At 38.0% G+C, this 22314-nt stretch overlaps 1 protein-coding gene across 8 annotated transcripts in view; it reads right to left on the bottom strand.

Moving 5' to 3' along the window:
- Positions 1–22314, bottom strand: part of NRG3 (neuregulin 3) — a 1040976-nt gene that overhangs the window by 28990 nt on the left and 989672 nt on the right. For all 8 annotated transcript variants that reach the window (XM_058542792.1, XM_058542796.1, XM_058542793.1 and 5 more), the window contains one exon: positions 4443–4545. In XM_058542792.1, the coding sequence (XP_058398775.1) occupies positions 4443–4545 (103 nt within the window). The remainder of the gene's footprint in view (positions 1–4442; positions 4546–22314) is intronic.

Below are 22314 nucleotides of genomic sequence, written 5' to 3'. Positions count from 1 at the left end.
ATTACTCTCCTAAGCACTAAATAGTAGAAATACTACCTTTTTCAGTAATTTCATAATTCAGTGTCTGGGAAATGTAAATTTCTAAAGGAATTTTCCTCATAAGAATGTCTGACTCATTTCCTAAATCCTTTTATAATTTTCTTTTCTTTACTCACTTCTCACTCAAGTTCTGACTCACATATTCCAGGATAAATGGGCTTTCCTTTCTGAACCTGCCTCCTTCTGTATCATCCCTCCCCTCTCCCATATATTTGCTCTTTCCTCCTTCCCCCAGCAAATGGGAACAAAGGAAATAAGAAGCATCTGATTGCAATTACATTCCATTAGTTCTCTCTCAAGAGCAGTTGCTCTGGGGAAGACAAGATATGGGCATTGCCCGTTGGAACTCTACTAGTCTAACAACGTAAGTGTGAATTGTCCACTGAGTTTTAAGTTCCTCTGGCCCAATTCATCAGAAAGAAATGAGATGTAAGTTGTGGAATATCAAGCATCCCAAGACATTATTTGTAATGTTGCTGGTTAGGTTCCTGGGGAAGCAGACACTGAGATGGAGATAGCATGCAGGATTTTTATTAGGGAGGGCTCTTTTGATCAAGACCTATGGAAGTGAAGGGAAGGAAGTAGGATTGGGCAGAGGGAGAAGTTGGCACGCAATGCAGTCTCAGCGAAGACCTTCAGCAAATCCCATGAGGTGCTATGAAGACTGGCTTGGCCTTGCACCAAATTGAGGCAAAGGTCTAGGCCTTCAGAGCCTCACATTGACCTGTCTTCGGATGCTGGCTATCTCAGGTCAGAGCACGAGCTTGAGAAAGGCAACTCTTAGAATTGTGCTTTGGCAACTGGAGGATGAAGATCTTCACTGCTGAAGAGAATCATAGCAGCATATCAGAACATCCACTGCCTGTCCTTAAGAGTATTTCGTGATGCAAAATCTCTTACTTTAGAAGGTGATAACCTACAGTAGCACCCTCTCTCCTTTTTCCTCCTGTGTTTTCCTAATTATGATGATTATTTGTCCCAGCTTCTGCCTCCTGGAACATCTCCTCTCCTATTCCAGCTCCATTTTCAGAACTGAATTGTCTTGCATTTCCAAAGTTTACTCAGGACTCCTACAGCCAGCCTCACACTTCTTACCCGTATGAGTTGAAAGTGAAAAGAAAACCCTCAAGAATTTATAGTTGCCATGTGAGCCATATCAGCTAGATTTGAAAAGCTCAAATACTAGTTGTATTTACTACTTATGGGGATATGTGGGCTTATTGGGAGTGATGAGAAGAGGATTTCTTTCTTTGTGTCCTTTAGACACAAAGTTGTTGGAGTTCAATTAACTTGGTCAGAAAATCCTCTAAATCCAAGAAGGTGTTCCTCACTTCTACCTCACCATGTCACTTATCTTCAAACTTTCATCAGTTAACAATTTGCTGTAACATTCCATCTGGTGAGGTCATGCCATGCCAAGGGTGACAAGAGAATGGAGAAAGGACCAGAGTGGCAGGATCTGAGGGATTATGGGAACTAAAACATAAATGACCAAGAGAATCTGAGCTTTTGGGTAACTCTTGAATTTTTCTGGCCAGAAATTATACATCCCAGGATATAGGATGGAGGTTCAAGTGAATTTATTTGGAAACCAATCATAGAGAGGTCCTAAAGTCCTAGAAGAGTTGGGATTTCCAAGATGAAGTCAAAAAAATTGTACTCAAATAAACTACTTTATAGCATATGTGAACGTAGGGAAAGGTCAGGTACAGTCTGCCTATTCTGTTGTCTCCAAAGTTTTGGGAGGGGAATTAGAATACCAGGAATAAACACAAAGAAATTGGTGTCAGAGCATTATAAAAGTGTACCTTGCTCTCAGCTACATAGATTAGATGCCTGGTGTGGGGTGGGCATTCCTCTCAGGCAAAGAAAAATAAAGGAAGATCATGCCTGGAAATTGTACTAGAAAAAGTAAATATACTCTAGGTAACTCATGGGAAATATAACTCTGGTTGGAAAAGGCTTCAATTTTTATTACTTTATTATTCTCACATTGTCTTATTTATTTATTTTTTAATAAAAACGTGTCCCAGCTGGGCAGGCAGAAAGACAGCATTCTGATTCGTGCTCCTCCTGTGGCTCAGTCTTCGAGCCTCCTATGATAAATGTGATGTTGAACAGTCTTTCCATTAAACCCCGACACCTCGCTGAGCCCGAGGAGGAGACGTTCCTCTCAGAGCCCACTTGCTGCCGAGAGACGAAAGATTGACAGCCCTGAAGACAGAAGTCCCCTCATTCTCCAGCTGTCCTCAGTTCTTGGGATTGCCATAATCACTCTTTCGTTTAAATGTGGTACAACTACAAATTATACTCTAAAAATAAGTGTTTAACTACTTCCTAGTAATTTGCTTATTGTTAAATAGACAATTTCTTTCTCGTACACAGTAGTTCCGAGGAGACCCCCTAACGCCCTGCCGGGTCTGATTATTGTCTTGTGCTCATGCACGCTCTTCACTTTGTAGTCACCCAGCCTCTAAGTTCTAGGGTGGAAAACCGTGGGTGTTAACAAGAGCCACCCTTCACTGAGTATTTACCCTTATACACTATGCTGTGCTCTTTACAGCATTATCCCACTAATCCTCAACAAATTCTATAAGGTAGATATTATTTTGGGCCATATTTTACCAAAAAGGAAACTGAGGCTAAGAGACTAGACGTAGTTTGCCTAATAGTCCATAACGAGAAAGTGGCAGCGTGAAGATTTGAATAGAGGCACGGCTGCGGCGTGTGGCGTCCTGACCATACGCGTGTGGCCTCCTCTGAGAACGTGAAGCGCTGCGGGCGTCCCCGCAGCACCGCCTTGCTGGCCCCCTCCCCGCGCTTTCGCCAGCTAGCGGAGCACAATGCGAGCCGATAGCGTGGAGTGGGTTAGAGATGCGATTTAAACCAGAGCTGCGGAAGTTCCAAGACCCCCACATGCAATTTCCCACTGCGAGGCTTGGAAAAATTGTTTTAAAATTAAATTTTGATATTATTTGAAAAATGCAGCAAGAATGCATAGTTCCAATTGTTGTGAGGATTGGCAGATAATTCATGAAAAGCCCCGTGTCCCTGACAAAGAGTAAGTGCTCAAAAACGAACACTAACGACTGTCACAGCCATGAGTTGCTTAGGAGATGTGACAATTAAACGCAATGTGGTGTCCTGGAGGGGGCCCTGGAATAAAAGAAGCACATTAGGTACAAACTGAGGAAATCTGAAAGTGTAGACTTTAGTTAGTAATACTGCATCAATACCGTTCCTCTAATTGTGACAAAAGCAACATATTAATATAAGATGTTAATAATAGGGGAAACTGGGTCTGGGGCATATGGGATCTATTTGTACTATATTCATAATAATTCTGAAAATCTGAACCTATTCTGAAATAGTTCATTAAAAATAATAGCTACTAATTCTGGTTTCATACCTGTTTCCCCATTATTTTTTAAAATCATAATTGCTGTTCTTTTTAAAGTTCAGCAGACACAACATGCAGATAGGTATCACAGACTACATCTGGAAATTGATCCATTTTTAGAAGAGAAAATGGGTAAAAAATATAGGTTCCATGAAAAGCAATTACACATTGGCTTGGATTTCAAACAAGACGTAGGAACAGAATCTTTGCCAACTTCTTAAGGCCTCATGCCTTATAGGAAACCAAGAAATTTAATATTTTTATCTGCATTTCTTATTTTAAGTGCAGATTATGTCATTTCCATAAATAAAATACTGCTATCAAAGTTCATTTGTAATAAATGTATATGTATACACATATACATGCTTATATACATATATATGTATGTATATTTTTTATTCTACTTTGTTAGTCAAAAATAAGCACTGTTATCTGCAGAAAGTCTGATTTCTTGGCAAGGGAAGTATGGGGCATATTCAAAATACGCATACCAACTGGTGAACCAAAGTAGATTTTATACTATTCATATTTCATATTTGGCTAAAACCTTTTTGAGTATCACGTAAAACACTATGAAAGGAAAAGTGATTTTTTTTTTTCTTTTCCAGAAAAGGCTGTCTACTGGTTGATAATGTTTAGGTCACAGCAGCGACCTCCCTCTCTGTTCAGAAGAGTTAACCTCTTAGTGACAGGCAGACACTGAGCCTTTAATTCTGGCAGGTAATCAACTAGTGCAAAGGACGTGGAATGTTCACGATCACAGAGGGGAATAATCACTATGTGCATCAAAGATAAACCACACACACACACACACACACACACACACACTGCATGTACACGCTGTACACGCTCACTACAGTCTATAAAATATTCTAAGTCATTTGTACATGTTTGATGGACCCATTTGCACAAGATCCCTCTGCCTGGAGCAGAAATGGAGAATTGAAAGAAAAAGTGCTTCCTCCCAGAAGTAACCCTTTAAACCTGACAGAAATGGTCTTACTTGCTTTTGAAGTAGAACGCTGCACAGAACATGCCCACGATGACAATTCCAAAGATGATACATGAAATTGACAGCACCTGCCTTTGATAAACCTCTTCACTCTCTGTGAATTTGAAAAACAGAATTAGAATGGATGTTAGCAGGGCACAGCAGAGATTATCTCCATCCTTGTATTTCTGAGCTAGTAGCAACCTTTCAAAGCAAACTTTTATGTTCCGGTCATGAATAGGAAAATATGAAGAAGTTATTATGATTCAATTTCTTTGCGATGGTCTATAGGATAGCTTGTTGTTATTTTTTGTATCTGCATGACTAAATCAGAACTCATGCACAGATATTATAATTATTAATCTTATTACCAAAAGATATTCCATGATTTTAGGACATACTGGGGACATACATGTTTGAAATTATGATGAGGCCCAAAATAATCTGCTAGAGAAAGAAATATGTTTCCATCAGAACTTTCCTGTGCCAGTGATGACTTCCAATTTACTTTATATGATCTTGATACCACTGTATTTTCTGATTTGGCCCTTGGCTGTTGGTCCCCCATTCATCCACCCGCTACTATGATTGACATCCCTAATGAAAGAGAACTTCAATTCACCTGTACTGTGACTTCCTCAATGCCAAAGATCTCGCACAGTAGTTTCAACCTCTGTTACCAAGGTTGTATCTTATAGCTTCTTATCACAAAAAAAAACACAAGAATTCAAAAACAAGCATTTCCCTTTTCAGCCATTATCATTTACACTCTCAGCTCATCTTCTGAAATATGTCTACTGAAACAGTCCTTCCATCTCATCAAGACCTTTTTATCCAGAGATCTCAGAACTTTCTTTCTGTTAATTATCCTCCTCTTGTCTTCGTTTCTCTCTTTATACAGCACAGACACTATGGTCCCTGAGTACAATCCTTCACCCTCTTGCAAATACCCTCAACTACTGTATCCCTTTCTCCTTCCCTTTTACTCGTTTGGCAAAATAACTGTGTACAAATTTGAGAAACTGCTTTCTCCACACCTCTACTTTGAGCAGCTCAGAACTGGGAAAGAAGATTGCACAAGTGGGAAGATGGACATCAATAAAAGTTGAGAATCACATTGCTTAAGTAGACATGCAACAGTGACTAACAATCGAATCAGCCTGCTTCCCCATTTTCTTAGTGATTATCCATACCTTCTCCACACCACTCAATCATCTGATTTACCCACCCCTCCCTCACTCTCAGATCTTCCATAGATGTTATAAAAGAAAAGGAAGTCAGTATAGAAGAAATCATCTCTATTTATAACACAAAATATACAAAGCTAAAATATACCAAGTACTATTCCTTTTTGTTTCTCTCTTATTAACATAGTGCAGTAGTTCTCAAACTTACTGTGCATCGGAGTCACCTTGAGGGCTATTGAAGGACAGATTGCCACCTGCTTTCTCATCCTGAGTTATTGATTTAGCAGGTATGAAGTGGGGACAGAAAATTTGCATTTTTTTAAAGTTACCAGGTGATTCTGATGCTATTGGTCTATGAAACATACTTTGAGAACCATTGAATAGCCTAGGAATCCTCAGGACACGGATCAACTATATAAGAATTACCTGGGGGAGATTTGTTTTTCTTCATTAATGCCAACTATTGTATCAATTTTGGATCTTTTAAGTCAAAATCTTTATTTTTAAATTTCTTTTAAGAAATTTTTCAGGTAATTCTCATCCACACTAAAGTTAGAGAATGATTCAATTACAGAAAGTGCTATATTTTTATTAAACACTAATTCCTTTGGATTCCATTGTCTTCTATCATCTCAGGGTCACTGAAAATTGAAGGGAAGGAAAAACATTCCAATTCACTCTGTGATGCCAACATTACCTTTATACAAAAACCAGATAAAGACATAAAAAGAAAATTATAGACATATATCCCTCATTTATGTAGAAGCAAAAATTCTTATCAAAATTTTAGGAAATCAAATCCAAAAAGATGTTAAAAGTAATACATCCTAACTAAGTGGAGTTTATAGAAGGAATGCAAGGTTCATAAAATATTTTAAAATTAAATAATTTAATATTTAAATAAATATTTAATAAATTAAACAATTTAATATTTAAAACTACTCAATGTGATTCACAATTTTAACTTTTACTTTTAAGTCTAGAAAAATGATTTAATTATTAGATTAGAGAGGAAAAATTACTTAACAAAATCTAACATTCACTCCTGATTAAAACTCTCAAAAACTAGGAATAGAAGGGCACTTCCTCATTCTGATAAAAAGTATCTATAAAAAATTTATACCTAATCGTAAAAGACTAGATATTTTTCCCCTAAGATCAGGAATAAAGGAAGAATATCCACTTTCACAACTTCTATTCAATATTGTACTGGAGGTTTAGTCAATGCAATAAGGCAAAAATAAAAATTAAAGCTACTCAGTTTGGGAAAGCAGAAGAAAAATTATCTTTGTTCTCAGACAACATGATCATCTATGCAGAAAAGCTGATGGACTCTACAAAGAGCTAGTATAATTAATAAGCAAGCTTAGCAAGTTTGCAGGATGTAAGGTTGCAAGATACATGATACAAAAATTAAATGTATGTCTATTTAATAGCAACAAATAGTCATAAACTGAAATAAAAGTATCAATTACAATAGCACTAAAATATATAAAGTACATAGAGATAAATTTGACAAAAAATACACAAGGCCTGTACAGTGAAAATTACCAAACATTACTGAGAGAATTTAAAGAAGAACTAAATAAATGGAGAGATACATCATGTTTATGGATGACAAGACTCCATATTACTAAGATGTTGATTCTTCTCAAGTTGATAGATAGATAGATTGAGTGCAATTCTGTTAAAAATCTCAGGAGGCATTTTGTTGTTGTTGTTATTGTAGAAATTAACAAGCTGATTCTAAATGTTATATGGAAATACAAAAGATCTAGAGTAGCCAAAACACAAAGCTGAAGGACTCAAAATATTTTATTCCAAGACTTACTATAAAGCTATGGTAATCAAGGCAATATGGTATTGGCCTATTTATAGACAGATAAATCAATGGAACAACCAAGAAAGTCCAGAAATATATGCAAATATATGTGGCTCATTGATTTTTGACAAAGAGGACAAAGCAATTCAATGGGGAAAGGATCTTTTCCAAAAATGATGCTGTAACAATAATATAGCCATATCCATAAAAATGAACCTCGACCCTAACTTTATACCTATATAAACTCATAAAGAATAATAGAACTTAATGTAAAACTTCATACTTTGAAATTTTTAGAAGAAAATCTTAGTAATCATGAGTTTGTCAAATATTCCTTAACTACAACACAAAAGATACAAACTATAAAATTTTTAAAATCAGTGAAATGTACTTTATCCAAATTAACAATGTTCGCTCTTAAAAAGGCACCTTTAAGAAAATGAAAAGGCAAGGCACTCTCTGGGAAAAAAATCTGCAAAATACATATTCAACAATGGAGTTGTAACTATAATATCTGAGGATCTCTTACTGCTCAATAATAAGACGACAAACAATCTGACTTAAAAATGGGCAAAAGATTTGAATGAACACTTCCCCAAAGATACATAGGTGGCTAATAAGTACATAAAAAGATCTCAACATCATTAGTCATTATGAAATTGAAAATTAAACTATAATGAGATATATGGCATCCCCACTAGAATGGCTAAAATGAAAAGCTGACCATAAAATCAAGAGTGTGCAGCAATTTGGACTCTCATGTACTTCTAGTAGAAATGTAAGATGGTATAACCATTTAAAAAATAATTTCATTGAAAGTTAAACAGACACCTGCCTTATGTATGATACAGCCATTCCATTGCTAGGTATCTACCCAAGATTAATGAAAGTATATGTTCGTTATGTACATAAATGTTCATAGCATCTTTACTTGTAATAGCAAAAAAAAATGGAAAAAATCCAAATGCCCATTAACAGATGAGTGGATAAACAGATTGTGGTACATTCATACAATGGAATATTACTCAGCAGTAAAAAGGGATAACTATTGATATAAGCAACAATACACATGAATCTCAGAATAATTATGCTGAATGCAATAAGTCAGACCAAAAAAAGATACATGTTGTATTATTCCAGTTAAATAAAATTCTGGACAATGGAAACCAATCCATAGTAACAGAAAGCATATAAGTGGATACCTGGGGTCAGGAGCAGGGAGGGGTGGAGGAAGGAGACTATGAAGTGACATGAGGAGACTTTGAAGAATTATAGATATGTTCATTGTCTCAAATATGATGATGTTTTCGTGCATGAATATTTATGCAAAGTGCACCAAATGACAAATTTTAAGTAATTGTTTTATTTTATATCAATTATAGTTGCAAAAGTATTAATCTTAGGGAACGAAAGAATACAGGGAATATATAGAGGACAAACATAATGTACAAGATATATGCCTGATACAACACCATCCACCCATACTAACTCCTCTCCTTTTCTTCCAGCATGTCTAACATTTAACTCCTTAGAGCCCCGATACATGCTATTCTCTTTCTCTCTCTGGAATATTATTCGCATATTTGTGTTTTAAATGCCTACTCACCTTTTTGACCTCAAATTAAATGTCACTATCTCAAAGAATCTTGCACTGCACTGTAAGCTTCATTGGTTCAGGGGACCATGTTTTTGTTGATTTATTCATTTGGCTCACCACTGTTCCCATAGCGCCTCGTGCTGTGCTTCTCACATAGTTGACACCCTAAGACCTGTTGCCTAATGAATAAATAGGTATTTCTGCCTTTATACAGATTTCCTGCTTTAAGCTGTGCATGATACATCAACTCTCACCTGGGGATGCTCTTAAGATTTAGCATTTCTCCTTCCTTCACATCATGTCCTCTAGGCTTCCCGCAAATCCTCCTTTCCCGAGGTGATACCCTGCAACTGACGCTATCCATTCCTGAACTCAACACCAGGCCCCTCCCACTGGGGCTTCCCATCCAAACCTGGCCTCTGCACTGTGTCTCTGGACTCACAAAATCCTTTTGAGAGGGCAAAGTGTCATAAGGAAAATGGTGAAGCCATTTGCTTCCAGGCCTCAGAAGATACTACAGCGTGATTGATAGACAGGTAGATACTCTCGTTGTTCATCTTCTTTCCCACAGCATCTGTTTGCCAGGCCCCGGCATTTGGGGGATTTCCAGGTTGCCTGGTCAGGTTCCAGGATGACACTCTGCGTGTTGGACTTGTGTATTCTTCTCAACACACTCTGTGCCTGCGCTGGTGCACTGCCTGGTTTTCTGTTCTGGGCCAGCTTCACTCGGTGCTGATGCCAGTCCACAGCCAGAAAACCAGGCTGAGAGCTGGCTCACAGACACAGAATTCTCCACAACCTGACTCTCTAGGGTGCTTTCAAGTGCTCCAGAAGCTTGCAGGGCCAGCTGAACTGAGTCCATGACTTGTGATGCTCCTCTACCAGCAGAGTGAACTGCAGTGCTTCATCTGTAATGAGGCAAGTGGGTATCGGACACAACAGAGCTGGATGAAAACCTACATGTACAGAGCCCGATTTCTGGGACCTATTTTCTTTCTTTCTTTCCTGAGATCATGCACTATATCCTCTCTTTGAATATGATCGCACATTTTTAGTCCTTTTTCCTACAGAAGTATATTGGGAAACAATGTTTTAAAAGAACTATTGCCTCTTCTCTCCCTTCTTAGGCTTTATTTCCATTTTCAATGTCTTGTTTCAGACTGGAGTGTCAGAAAACAGAAAGTAAGCCTAAGAGAAATATCGCATGATCCACATTTCTGAATAGATGGAGAGGGGCAGTTATGTGGCCCTGGCAAGCCTTGGGTGACATTTTAAATTTGGAAAGATTCAAATTAAAGGGATTAAAATATGAGTCAGTGACACCTTGTTTGAGCATATTGCCATCTTAAAGAATGTCATCCTTTCTGCCCCCACATTTGTAAGCTCATTAAATTTTCCAATTGAACTCAGAAACAAATCAGTAGTTGTACCAACTATAAAGAATTCCATTTCACTTAATTGTTGTGAGTTGATGACTGTAATGGAATAAGCATGACTTGCATATGATAATATACCCCACCCTGCCTCTGTTGATAAAAAGAATTATGAAAATGATGGATAATAATACCCATGAAAACAGAAAGATAAGACTATCCACTAAACTAAATGATTTCCGTATAAAATCCATGTGGTGTTTTTGTTCTTATTGAAGCTAGTCAAATATAGCCTGGGGAAATGCACAAAATCAATTCTGAGTTTAAATCAAGAGTGAAATTAAAACTCTAAAGACTGCAAGTGAATTTATAGACCCAGGTGTAATTATAGTGATGGTACTATCAGTGCCTTTGATTCATAGAGTGCCACAGAAGAACTTGCAGGGTGGGATGCAAGAAGCAAGGGGTTGGGAATCTGGCAATTTTGAATTTGACTTTAATTTTAGCCACTTTTAATATGAGTGACCACAGATATATTACTTTACCTTTATAAACTTCAATTTCCTATCTGGATAAGGGCCATGATATGAAATGTGGACTGTAAATAAACGTTATAACAAGGAGGTATATAAAGCTACGAAACATATAATATGGAAAATTGACCTTTTCATAGAGATTAGAGATCTGAAGTACAAGATTAGAAGCCTACTAGGCAAGAAGAATGGGGATAGGGGAGTGGTCCAGGAAGAGAAAACAACTTGTATAAAGGCCCTGTGGTAGGAGATGAAATGGCATGTTCAGGAGTCTGGAAGTTATCTCCTACCACGGGGCCTTTGCATGAGTTATTTTTGCTTCCTTAGCAGCTTAGCAGAGAAACACAGAGGCAACAGAGACATGTGAACATGTCATTATAACAGCAGAAAGATACTGAAGGATTTGAAAGGAGAGGAAAGTGATGTGATAATTTTTGCATTTCTTTTTTCTGCAACATGTGGAAAAGATTAGAAAGTATAAAGCAGATGCAGTGTCCAGTTAGGAGGCTGTTATATCAGCTCAGATAAGACATGATGGGTGTTTGTACAACAGTAATAACAACCATGGTGGAGAGCTATGTAAACAGAGGTGAAAAATAGTTAGAAAATACTTTAGGGACTAAACGATGATGCTGTTAACTGAGACAGGGCATACTGGAGGAAGATCAGACAGAAGGAAAGATAACAAACTCAGTTTTGGACTCATTGAGTTTTAAAAGCCTATAAGATATCTAAGTAGAGGTATCAAGTAGACATTTAAACATGTAGATCTGGGCTAAGGGGAGGTGACAGGATTCTAGATATAAATGTTTAGGGGATACGCATATACTGAAACCACGTGTGCTGATAAGGTAGCCCCAGGAGAAAATATAGAGTAGTAACAGCAGATGCCTAAGATAGAGCTTTGAGGGATTCCAAAACTTCATGGAAGGGTAGAGGAGGATCTTGCAGAGGAGATGAAAAAGGAGCAGCCAACCAGGCAAACAAAAAAAAAAGAAACAGCAACAACAACAAAACATGATAGTATCATGGAAGAAAACATAAAGGGTTTTTCTAGAAGGATAGGCTCCTGAAGGCTTCTGAGAGGCCAAGTAAGACAAAGTCCTTTAATTTAGTGATGTACAGGTCCCTGGGGAACCTGCATGAGCTCTTTTGATGGAATCTTGAAGGCAGCCCCCTAACTCCCTGGGTCTTCTGTTGTGTATCTTGCATGTACTGCAAGGTATTTTCTCCAAACCTGCCCTGTCTTCTACCACTTCAGGCTGGATTTAGAATCTAGAACTCCAGCCTAACTCCAGAAAGCAGTGACTGCCTTACTTGTAACTTAGGGCTACCACTAACTTCATTGTAGAGAAGTTGTGAGGCTCGAATGAGTTAAGATGTCCAGAGTGTTGCAGTACCCAACTCAGGGAAATCATTAAATATCAGGCTAAACCATATAAAATTGCCATGGGGGGTAATAAATGGCTGAACATTGGCAATTTAATCTTGTTCTATCTAATAAATGGTAACTGTTATTATTATTCTATGGCATGTTAACATTTTTGCATTCCATTTTTAAAAACTCAGATTATAAGTAATTTTTGAGGGTAAAAGGGTGTTTTCATCATCTCTCAGCTCCCTACTCTGGTCCTTTTCCTTTTCTGCTATGCAAAAGATTTGTTATTCTCCTTTTATATGATCATATTTCATGTTATAAGGGAGGAAACTAAAGAAGGTAACATTATGGTGAAGTTTCAGAAACTGACATTGCACCAGTGGAGAAAATCCTTTGGCAGGCAGCCTGGTCTGAGACTCTGAAAGAGACCAGTGCTGCCCTTTGCTGACCCAGCTCTTCCCTGAGCCCCCCTCACTCAGGGAGCAGTGGGGTTGAGTGATGTGTATGCCTGGGTTTAAACACAGCTACAACTGTTCTTATCCTGTCTCATCCACTGTCTTTATCAATGATGGGGAAAATGTTACATACCTGGCATATATGTTTAGGAAATCAATAGAAGAGCACAAATAAAGTATCTAGGATAATAGGTGGCATATAATTGATGCACCAAATGCCAGTTTCCTTCCTTTTTCCTTTTTCTTCTGAAGCCAATGTTCAAGTCAAGAACTGGCCTTTAAAATACTCTACTTCTCTTACGCAAAACTAGGCTTTCCCACAGGCAGTCCATGATTTGCTGCCTGCGGGCCCCTCTGCCTGCGCCCTGAGACCTGTATTGAAGGAATTTATTTATTTATTTATTTATTTTTTTTGTGAGGAATATCAGCCCTGAGCTAACATCCATGCTAATCCTCCTCTTTTTGCTGAGGAAGACTGGCTCTGAGCTAACATCTATTGCCAATCCTCCTACTTTTTTTTTCCTCAAAGTCCCAGTAGATAGTTGTATGTCATAGTTGCACATCCTTCTAGTTGCTGTATGTGGGACGTGGCCTCAGCATGGCCGGAGAAGTGGTGCGTCGGTGCACGCCCAGGATCCGAACCCGGGCAGCCAGTAGCGGAGTGCGCCCACCTAACCTCCAAGCCACGGGGCCGGTCCAAGGAATTTATTTTTATGTCATTTTCTTTACTCATGGTTCCTTGCATTTTTATTCTTGGTAACTGAATTTTTCAACTAGTGATTTTGGATTTCTCACCCAGATGTTTGAAGGATGTAATGCAAGTGATCCTCCTTGGGCCGTGGGCTATGTCTTTCACACTCTCCCCCACACATACGTTTTGAGAAGAAAAGTCTGCTCCTTGTTCTCAGAGACACAGAATCCTTGGAAAGCTTGTGGGCTACACCGTTGTCTGCTAAACTACACTGCTTACAGTTTAGGTCCTGGTGCACAAAGCTGCCTGACAAGAATGCTTTTGGAAACTGTACGTCTTTAGAATTCTAGAAGTTTCTCTACAAAAACTTGTTAAGCTCTACTACATCGAAAAAAAATGATACCAAAAGAAAACCACAATTGCAGTTCTTTTATACCATTTCCCTCTGGAGATCTCTATATTAAGGACAGAGGCATGGGTGACCATGATGGACTATAAGGCCTTGTACATTGAAGGGATGAGGAATGTTCGAAAAGGCACCTCCACATTCCCTCCAAGTATGGGGCCCTAGGATTCCTCTGCCTCTTGGGAATCTTTCCTTTGTACCACCAGTATTAATTAAGCCTATAAGACACCAACTCAAGCATGATTCTCCTTAATGTGCTGGCATCCAAGTAATGTGTGGCTTAAACATGGACACACACATACAGACACACACACACACACACCTGTAAATTACATACAGGAGCAAAATCTCCTCCACCGAGACCACTTCATAATCAACATATGCAAATCAGACCCTCTGTGTGCCATCACTAGGCATCAAACAAAACCCTGATTACTCTGATAGTTTATTCTAAAAGTCAATCTAACAATACCACCTGGGCTCCTTCCTATCCGAGTATTCATCATCTGAGGCCCCACAGTTAAAAGTCTATGTAGAGAAGCAACAGTCCTCATAATACAACAGTATTCACTAGTGAACCCAACCATTTATGAAATTAGTCTTCACTCCAGCATTCCTCTCTGCCTAATTCTAGCATTTATTTCTTTTTATTTTGTATATATTTGAGTTGTACAATGTGATGATTTAATATACATATAGATTTGTGAAATGATTACCACAATCAAGCTAATTAACACATCCATTACCTCACATAAAAAAATTAAAAATTTTATTTTTTTGAGTATGGTGAGAATACTTAAGAAGTATTCTTAGCAAATTTCAAGTATATAATACAGCATTCTTACCCATAGTCACCATACTGTACATTAGATCCCCAGAACTTATTTTTCTTATAACTGAAAGTTTGTACCCTTTGACCAACATCTCCCCATTTCCTCCAGCCCCTGGCAACCATCATTCTACTCTCTGCTTCTATGAGTTCAACTTTTTTATATCCCACATATAAGTGAGATTGTACAATATTTGTATTTCTGGGTTTGGCTTATTTCACTTAGCATAATGTCCTCCAGGTTTATTGTTTTTTTGTTTTTTAATTTTTTGTTTATTGCAGTAACATTGGTTTATAACATTGTATAAATTTCAGGTGTACATCATTATACTTCTATTTCTGCATGGATTACATCATGTTCTCATGTTCACCACCCAAATACTAATTACAATCCATCACCAAACATATGTGCCTAATTATCCCTTTCGTCCTCCTCCCTCCCGCCTTCCCCTCTGATAACCACCAATCCAATCTCTGTCTCTATGTGTTTGTTTGTTGTTGTTATTATCTGCTACTTAATGAGTGAGATCATATGGTATTTGACCTTCCCCCTCTGGCTTATTTCACTTTGCATAATACCCTCAATGTCCATCCATGTTGTCACAAATGGCTGGATTTCATCATTTCTTATGGCTGAGTAGTATTCCATTGTGTACATATACCACATCTTCTTTATCCATTCGTCCCTTGATGGGCACTTAGGTTGCTTCCAAGTCTTAGCTATTGTGAATAACACTGCAATGAACACAGGGGTGCACATATCTTTACGCATTGGTGTTTTCAAGTTCTGTGGATAAATACCCAACAGTGGAATAGCTGGATCATATGGTAGTTCTATCCTTAATTTTTTGAGGAATCTCCATACTGTTTTCCCTAGTGGCTGCACCAGTTTGTACTCCCACCAGCAAGGTATGAGAGTTCCCTTCTCTCCAAATCCTCTCCAACAATTGCTGTTTCCTGTCTTGTAAATTATACCCATTCTGACGGGCGTGAGGTGATATCTCATTGTAGTTTTGATTTGTATTTCCCTGATAGTTAATGATGTTGAACATCTTTTCATGTGCCTGTTGGCCATCTGTATATCTTCTTTGGAGAAATGTCTGTTCAGGTCTTTTGCCCATTTTTTAATTGGGTTGTTAGTTTTTTTATTGTTGAGATGCATGAGTTCTTTATATATTTTGGAGATTAACCCCTTATCAGATGTATGGTTTGCAAATATCTTCTCCCAATTGTTAGGTTGTCTTTTCGTTTTGTTGATGGTTTCCTTTGCTGTGCAGAAGCTTTTTAGTTTGATGTAGTCCGATTTGTTTATTTTTTCTATTGTTTCTCTTGCCCGGTCAGACATGGTCCTTGAAAATATGTTGCTAAGACTGATGTCGAAGAACATACTGCCTATGTTTTCTTCTAGAAGTTTCATGGTTTCAGGTCTTACATTCAAGTCTTTAATCCATTTGGAGTTAATTTTTGTGTATGGTGTAAGGTAATGGTCTACTTTCATTTTTTTGCATATGGCTGTCCAGTTTTCCCAACACCATTTGTTGAAGAGACTTTCTTTTCTCTATTGTATGTTCTTGGCTCCTTTGTCGAAGATTAGCTGCCCATAGATGTGTGGGTTTATTTCTGGGCTTTTGATTCTATTCCATTGATCTGTGTGTCTGTTTTTGTGCCAGTACTGTGCTGTTTTGGTTACTATAGCTTTGTAGTGTATTTTGAAATCAGGGAGTGTGATACCTCCAGCTTTGTTCTTTTTTGTCAGGATTCCTCTAGCTATTCAGGGTCTTTTGTTGTTCCATATAAATTTTAGGATTCTTTGTTCTATTTCTGTGAAAAATGTTGTTGGAACTTTGATAGGGATTGCATTGAATCTACAGATTGCTTTAGGAAGTATGGACATCTTAACTATGTTAATTCTTCCACTCCAAGAGCACGGAATATCTTTCCATTTCTTTGTGTCTTCTTCAATTTCTTTCAGCAATGTTTTATAGTTTTCGGTGTACAGATCTTTCACCTCTTTGCTTAAGTCTATTCCTAGGTATTTTTACTCTTTTTGTTGCAATTGTAAATGGGATTGTATTCTTAATTTCTCTTTCTGCTACTTCGTTGTTAGTGTATAGAAATGCAACTGATTTTTGTATGTTGATTTTGTATCCTGCAACTTTACTGTATTTGTTCATTACTTCTAAAAGTTTTTTGGTGGATTTTTTAGGGTTTTCTATATATAAAATCATGTCATCTGCACATAGTGACAGTTTCACTTCTTCCTTTCCAATTTGGATCCCTTTTATTTCTTTTTCTTGCCTGATTGCTCTGGCTAGAACTTCCTGTACTATGTTAAATAGGAGTGGTGACAGTGGGCATCCTTGTCTGGTTCCTGTTCTTAGAGGGATAGTTTTCAGTTTTTCACCATTGAGGATGATATTAGCTGTGGGTTTGTCATATATGGCTTTTATTATGTTGAGGCACTTTCCTTCTATACCCATTTTATTCAGAGTTTTTATCATAAATGGATGCTGTATCTTGTCAAATGCTTTCTCTGCATCTATTGAGATGATCATGTGATTTTTATTTTTCATTTTATTAATGTGGTGTATCATGTTGATTGATTCTAGCATTTATTTCTGTTCATTAAGTCAACCCCATAATCCGTGGAGGTCAGCCTCTCCCTGATTGTAAGCCTATAGCTCTTTTGTCCTCAGTTTAGCTGGATTACTTAAGTGGATTTCTTCTGGCATTAATTATTCTTAGATAAAGAGGGCCTCCTGAATTTTGTTCTTAAAAATCAACAAATGCTGGGGATAGATTAAAGTATTAGGAGCTTACAAGGAATTGCAAATGAACCTTGATTGGGAAAGAGATGAAAAGAAATAGAAGAATATTTAGAATGTCGGAAACTAGGATTTGCACTTTTTATCTTGGAGACAAAAATAAGCAGAGTTAAATGGCCTGATAACTGCACTATTAAAGAAAAAAGAATTATATCGTCAAGGTAACAGAGATCCTGAAGGCAAACAAAATGGGATCCTCACCACGAGTTCAATGAGATCGAACACACACTGGCAGGTGGGGCACAGAGAGAGGATGTGATAGGAATATCAGAGGATCAAACTAGCTCCCTGAGCCTTGTCGCAAGGAACCCCGAGAGGGCTGTTGGGGGGCTTCCAGCTCAGCCGCCCGAGTGCAGAGGAGCTGAGACAACAGGAGGTACTGAAATACTTCATTTCTTTAACACAGTGTTACTTCCACCTGGAAACCCATCTTCTTCTCTACTTGAAGAATTCCCACTGTTATGGGTTGAATTGCGTCCCCCAAAAGATGGTGAAGTACTAACCCCAGTACCTGTGAATATGATCTTCTTTGGATATAGGGCTTTACAGATGGTCAAGTTAAGATGAGGACATTAGGATGACCCTAATCAAATATTGCTGTGTTCTTATCAAATAAAAAGAATTTTGAACGCAGTGACAGACACACACACGCAGGAAGAACACCATGTGAAGTGAAGGCAGAGATTGGGGTGACACACCCAAAAGTCACAGAAAGCCAAAAATTGCCTGAAAACTGCCAGAAGCTGGGAGAGTGACAAGGAAGAGATTCTCCCCCACAGCCTTCAGAAGGAACCCACACTGTTAACACCTTGATCTTATACTTCTAGCCTCCAGAACTGTGAGAAGATACATTTCTGTAATCACCAGTCTGTGGTACTTTTTTATGGGCAGCCCTAGAAAACTAATATTCCCACTAATCCATAGAAACTCAGAATAAATAATATCAGGTCTGGACATTCTTCTCAAGCTCCCCCTTCTACACAGCTTTTGCACTCTTCCATAACTTCATAGTCGTGTAACAAAAATGCACATATCTGTTTCCTCAAAGCCCAGATTGAGAGCCCCTCAAGGGCCAGAATATCATCTTCATTCCTGGATCCCTGTTCCTGGCTCTGCACAGGGAAGGGTGCTCCATAGGCTTTTGTTGAACTCAACAGCTTCTGGGTTGGATGACTAATGACATTTTACCAGTTGGGCCTCTGCCTGGTGGGGTAACAAAGAGGCAACACATTCTTGAAGAGGGGCTCTTTGCAGTCTACTGTGGAAGGGCACCGCTTAAAATACTTTGAAAAAGTAAAATAATTACTTCATAATAAAATGTTGATATTCAAAATTATATTTTATCTTATTTCCATGCAAAGTGCTTTCAGATGTGCATTATCCAGAAAATTTGATGTTTAAGGGGAAATAGTTTAAATTCATAAACACATTTATTCTCAACCTGTAATTTCCTTTTCTTCCCCCATGCTCCCTACCAAATATAAACCTTCCCTGGAATAATCCCTTATCTCTCTCCCTTCCGTCCCAAACAGTACAGCTCTGCTGACTATAGATAAGTGAATGCTATAAAACATGTTTTGAAAGAAATGAAAAGCTCTGGGTCTTCTCATTGGTATGTCTGACATGCACTGGCTTTCCAAGTACTATTTCTCCCACAAATAAATTATAAGTAAAAAGCAAATTGCATCAAAATAAATCTATTCCTGAGTTTTCAATGATAAGGTAAAACCAGTCTTTGGCTTCTGGCTTCACTGTTCGAAGGTCTGAGAACTCCATTTATCCTGAACCTGTAATAACTGTCCCCCAATTCTTCCTCTTAACCCAAGTTTTTATCACTTAGGATTCACTGTTCATTGACAAAGTCACATTCTAAGAGCTAGACATGTGACAGAATGATAAAAATGCTATTTTCTTGGCAACAGGGAGAATTCGACCCAGAGGTTTATGGGAATCTTCTAGTGTTTGACCTGTTTTGATAGAGTGGGAAATGTAATCCACAAAAATTGTTTCAACCTTGTCTCATAGGAGAACATTCTGGCCCAAAGTAACACCCAACCCTCCACGGATGGGTTTAATGGATCTCTACCTCCCTCAGCCAGGGGAGAGGTAAGTTAAAGGAACCCAACTCCTTTTGCTTCAGATCTTAAGGGTGACCTGGCATGATCTCTAAGTGTCACCTGCAAAGTCAGCTATTTGCACAGCTGCTCGGGCAGACAGCTCTGTAGCTACTTGCATGTCTCAGGCCCATATGCTCTGACTATCCCCTCAGGTGCCGTCCTGAGTCAGGATGGGGGGTATCAGCCCGCACAGGACAGGCTTCTGGACTATAGGCAGTAGCTCTCTACATTCGCTATACATTAGAAATACCTGGCGAGCTTTTCCAACACACCTGTGACTGAGCCCTGCCCCAGATCAGGAGAGCTGAATTTCCAGCACTGGGACTTAGATTCATATTTGTTCAAATCTAGCTAAGGCAGCCAAGATACAGTGAAAAGAAGAAAAAAAAAAAGGCAAAATTAACTTTAGTTATAAATTTTATCTCACCCAGCATATCTAAAACAGTATCATTTCAACATGGAATCTCTATAAAAATATTAATAAAATATTTTCTTTGTTTTTTTGGTACTAAGTCTTTGAAATCCAGTGTGCATTTTGTACTTACAGCTCATCTCATTTTAGCCTATTCGCAGTCTAAGTGCTCAACAGTCACAGGTAGTTAGCGGCTACCGTATTAGACAGTACAGGCCAAGAGTTAGACAACAGGGATCTGTGTCTAGGCTCCCTCCCTGCCTATTTATGTGAATTTTGGCAATTTTACCGAACCTACCTGTGACTCAGTTTATAATGGGAAAAAGTGGCCATGATCATAATACCTCTCTGACTGGATTACAGGAAGAGTAAGTGAAATTCTTTGTATAATGCGCTTACTGAACACTACAAGAGCCAGGCACTGTGCTCAATTTAATTTCATAAAATTTATTTTTGTTATTACTATTACTATTGTTGTTGTTATTGTTGCTATTATTTTAATATATCATGGTAGAGAATTCTCAGAAAATCTGTAGAGAAAGCTGGATATGAGAGGTAACATTTAAACCATTTAAACAAATGATTTCCAAGTCCTCATGTGAATAAGGTAAATGAATAATTAATAAAACAGGCATTGTAGTCATGCTCATTGGTTTCAGGTACAGAGATATACTGGAGCTCTTTAAATTAAAATAATAAAAAAACAACAACAATAAATATATATGTTCCTTTATCAACATCAGTGCTGATAATATTCAACTGCATTCATTTTAAATTTGGTTTCTGAAAAATTTATTGTGAAGCTAGATATACGAAACCAGAGCTGGGAAATAAAACAGCGAGGCTGATCCTTGCCTGTGGACACTTGGCTGCCCCGCCCTCCACTGCGTGTTCCAGTAACCTATCATTACCAGCTGGCGTCCTCAAGGTGCTCGTAGTTTCCATTTCCCTAGAAAGCCAGCTTGTGCATGTTTTTGGCTGGCCACGTCTCTTCTTCCATCTAAGAATGTCCTTTAACTTTCTGACCCTCTTGCTAAGTGACCCAGTCTCTTATTCTTGCAAAATTCAAACTCTTGTCTTTTAAAATAAAATCCATATCAAGTGTAATACATATAAAAATGCATAATTCATAAATTAACAGAATGAGGAAATTTTACAAAATGAACATGCATAGGTAATCAACACCCAGATCAAGAAATAAAACACGCCCAGTCCCCAAGAAGGAGTCCCTATCCCCCCTCCTAAGGGTTAACAACCTTATCTACAACATAACCATTAACTTGATTTCTAACACCAAAGATTAGCTGTGCTTGTTTTTGAACTTATATAAATGGAATCATACTATATGTTCTGTTTATATCTCACTTTTATTTTAAGTTATTACGTTAGTGAGATCCAGTTGTGTTGTTGCAAGTAGCTATGGCTCATTTATTATTATTTCTGTTAACTTGCTTTCTAAAACTTACAATAAAGTCAAAATCATGGGCATTTTTGCATGGTACTCATAGGTCTATCTCATCCCTTTCAGTGGCTATATAGTATTCTATATTATGGTGAAATCATATGGACATTTATATTATTTCCATTTTTGCCTAATTATAGTCAGTGCTATAATGAACAGCCTTGTGTACTTGTAGTAACCACACTTTAAATAGAATATTGATCAACTATATGGTGTGTAGAGACGATCATGAGGAAGGAAAGGAAAGTCAGATAAAAGGAATGAAAGTAAATGCCTGTGGATAACTATGGGTTCTAGTGAGGATGTTGTCCTTCCTCGTTCTGATATTTGGGGTTTCTCAGCCTAACAGCTCTCCAACTCTCGACCCAATGCAGATCTTGTCAATCATCTCCACCTACACAAAAAGAGCTGGTCAGCTTTCTCAAGAAAGGAGAGGTCTAATTGACAAACATATTGCTTCATTCAGTGACAGCAGATACCCCCACATGTCCTTAATTCACAAATATGAATGGGAAATCCTGACTTACCAGTTCTATGCAGAAAAACTTAATGATAAGTTCTGAGAGTAGAACATGAATTGTGAAGAAAAATAAGTCTCTAGGATGGACCTTAAAAGTACCCCCAAAAAACAAACAAAACAAAACAATACTGACCTGTTTCATAGACCCATTGTGATTTCCAGCATTTACTACTGGAAATTGTGGTGCACTAAAAAGTTCATAAGCTCCAATGTCAGAAAGACTTGGGTCAACTGATCCTTTTGTATTTCAGAAAGTGACTTTTGAGTCTCATCTCTT

The sequence above is a fragment of the Diceros bicornis genome, chromosome 6 (genome assembly GCF_020826845.1).
Source record: "Diceros bicornis minor isolate mBicDic1 chromosome 6, mDicBic1.mat.cur, whole genome shotgun sequence".
Taxonomy (NCBI): Eukaryota; Metazoa; Chordata; class Mammalia; order Perissodactyla; family Rhinocerotidae; genus Diceros; species Diceros bicornis.
The sequence above is the reverse complement of the archived record's forward strand: the minus strand, read 5'-3'. Positions and strand labels throughout refer to the sequence as shown.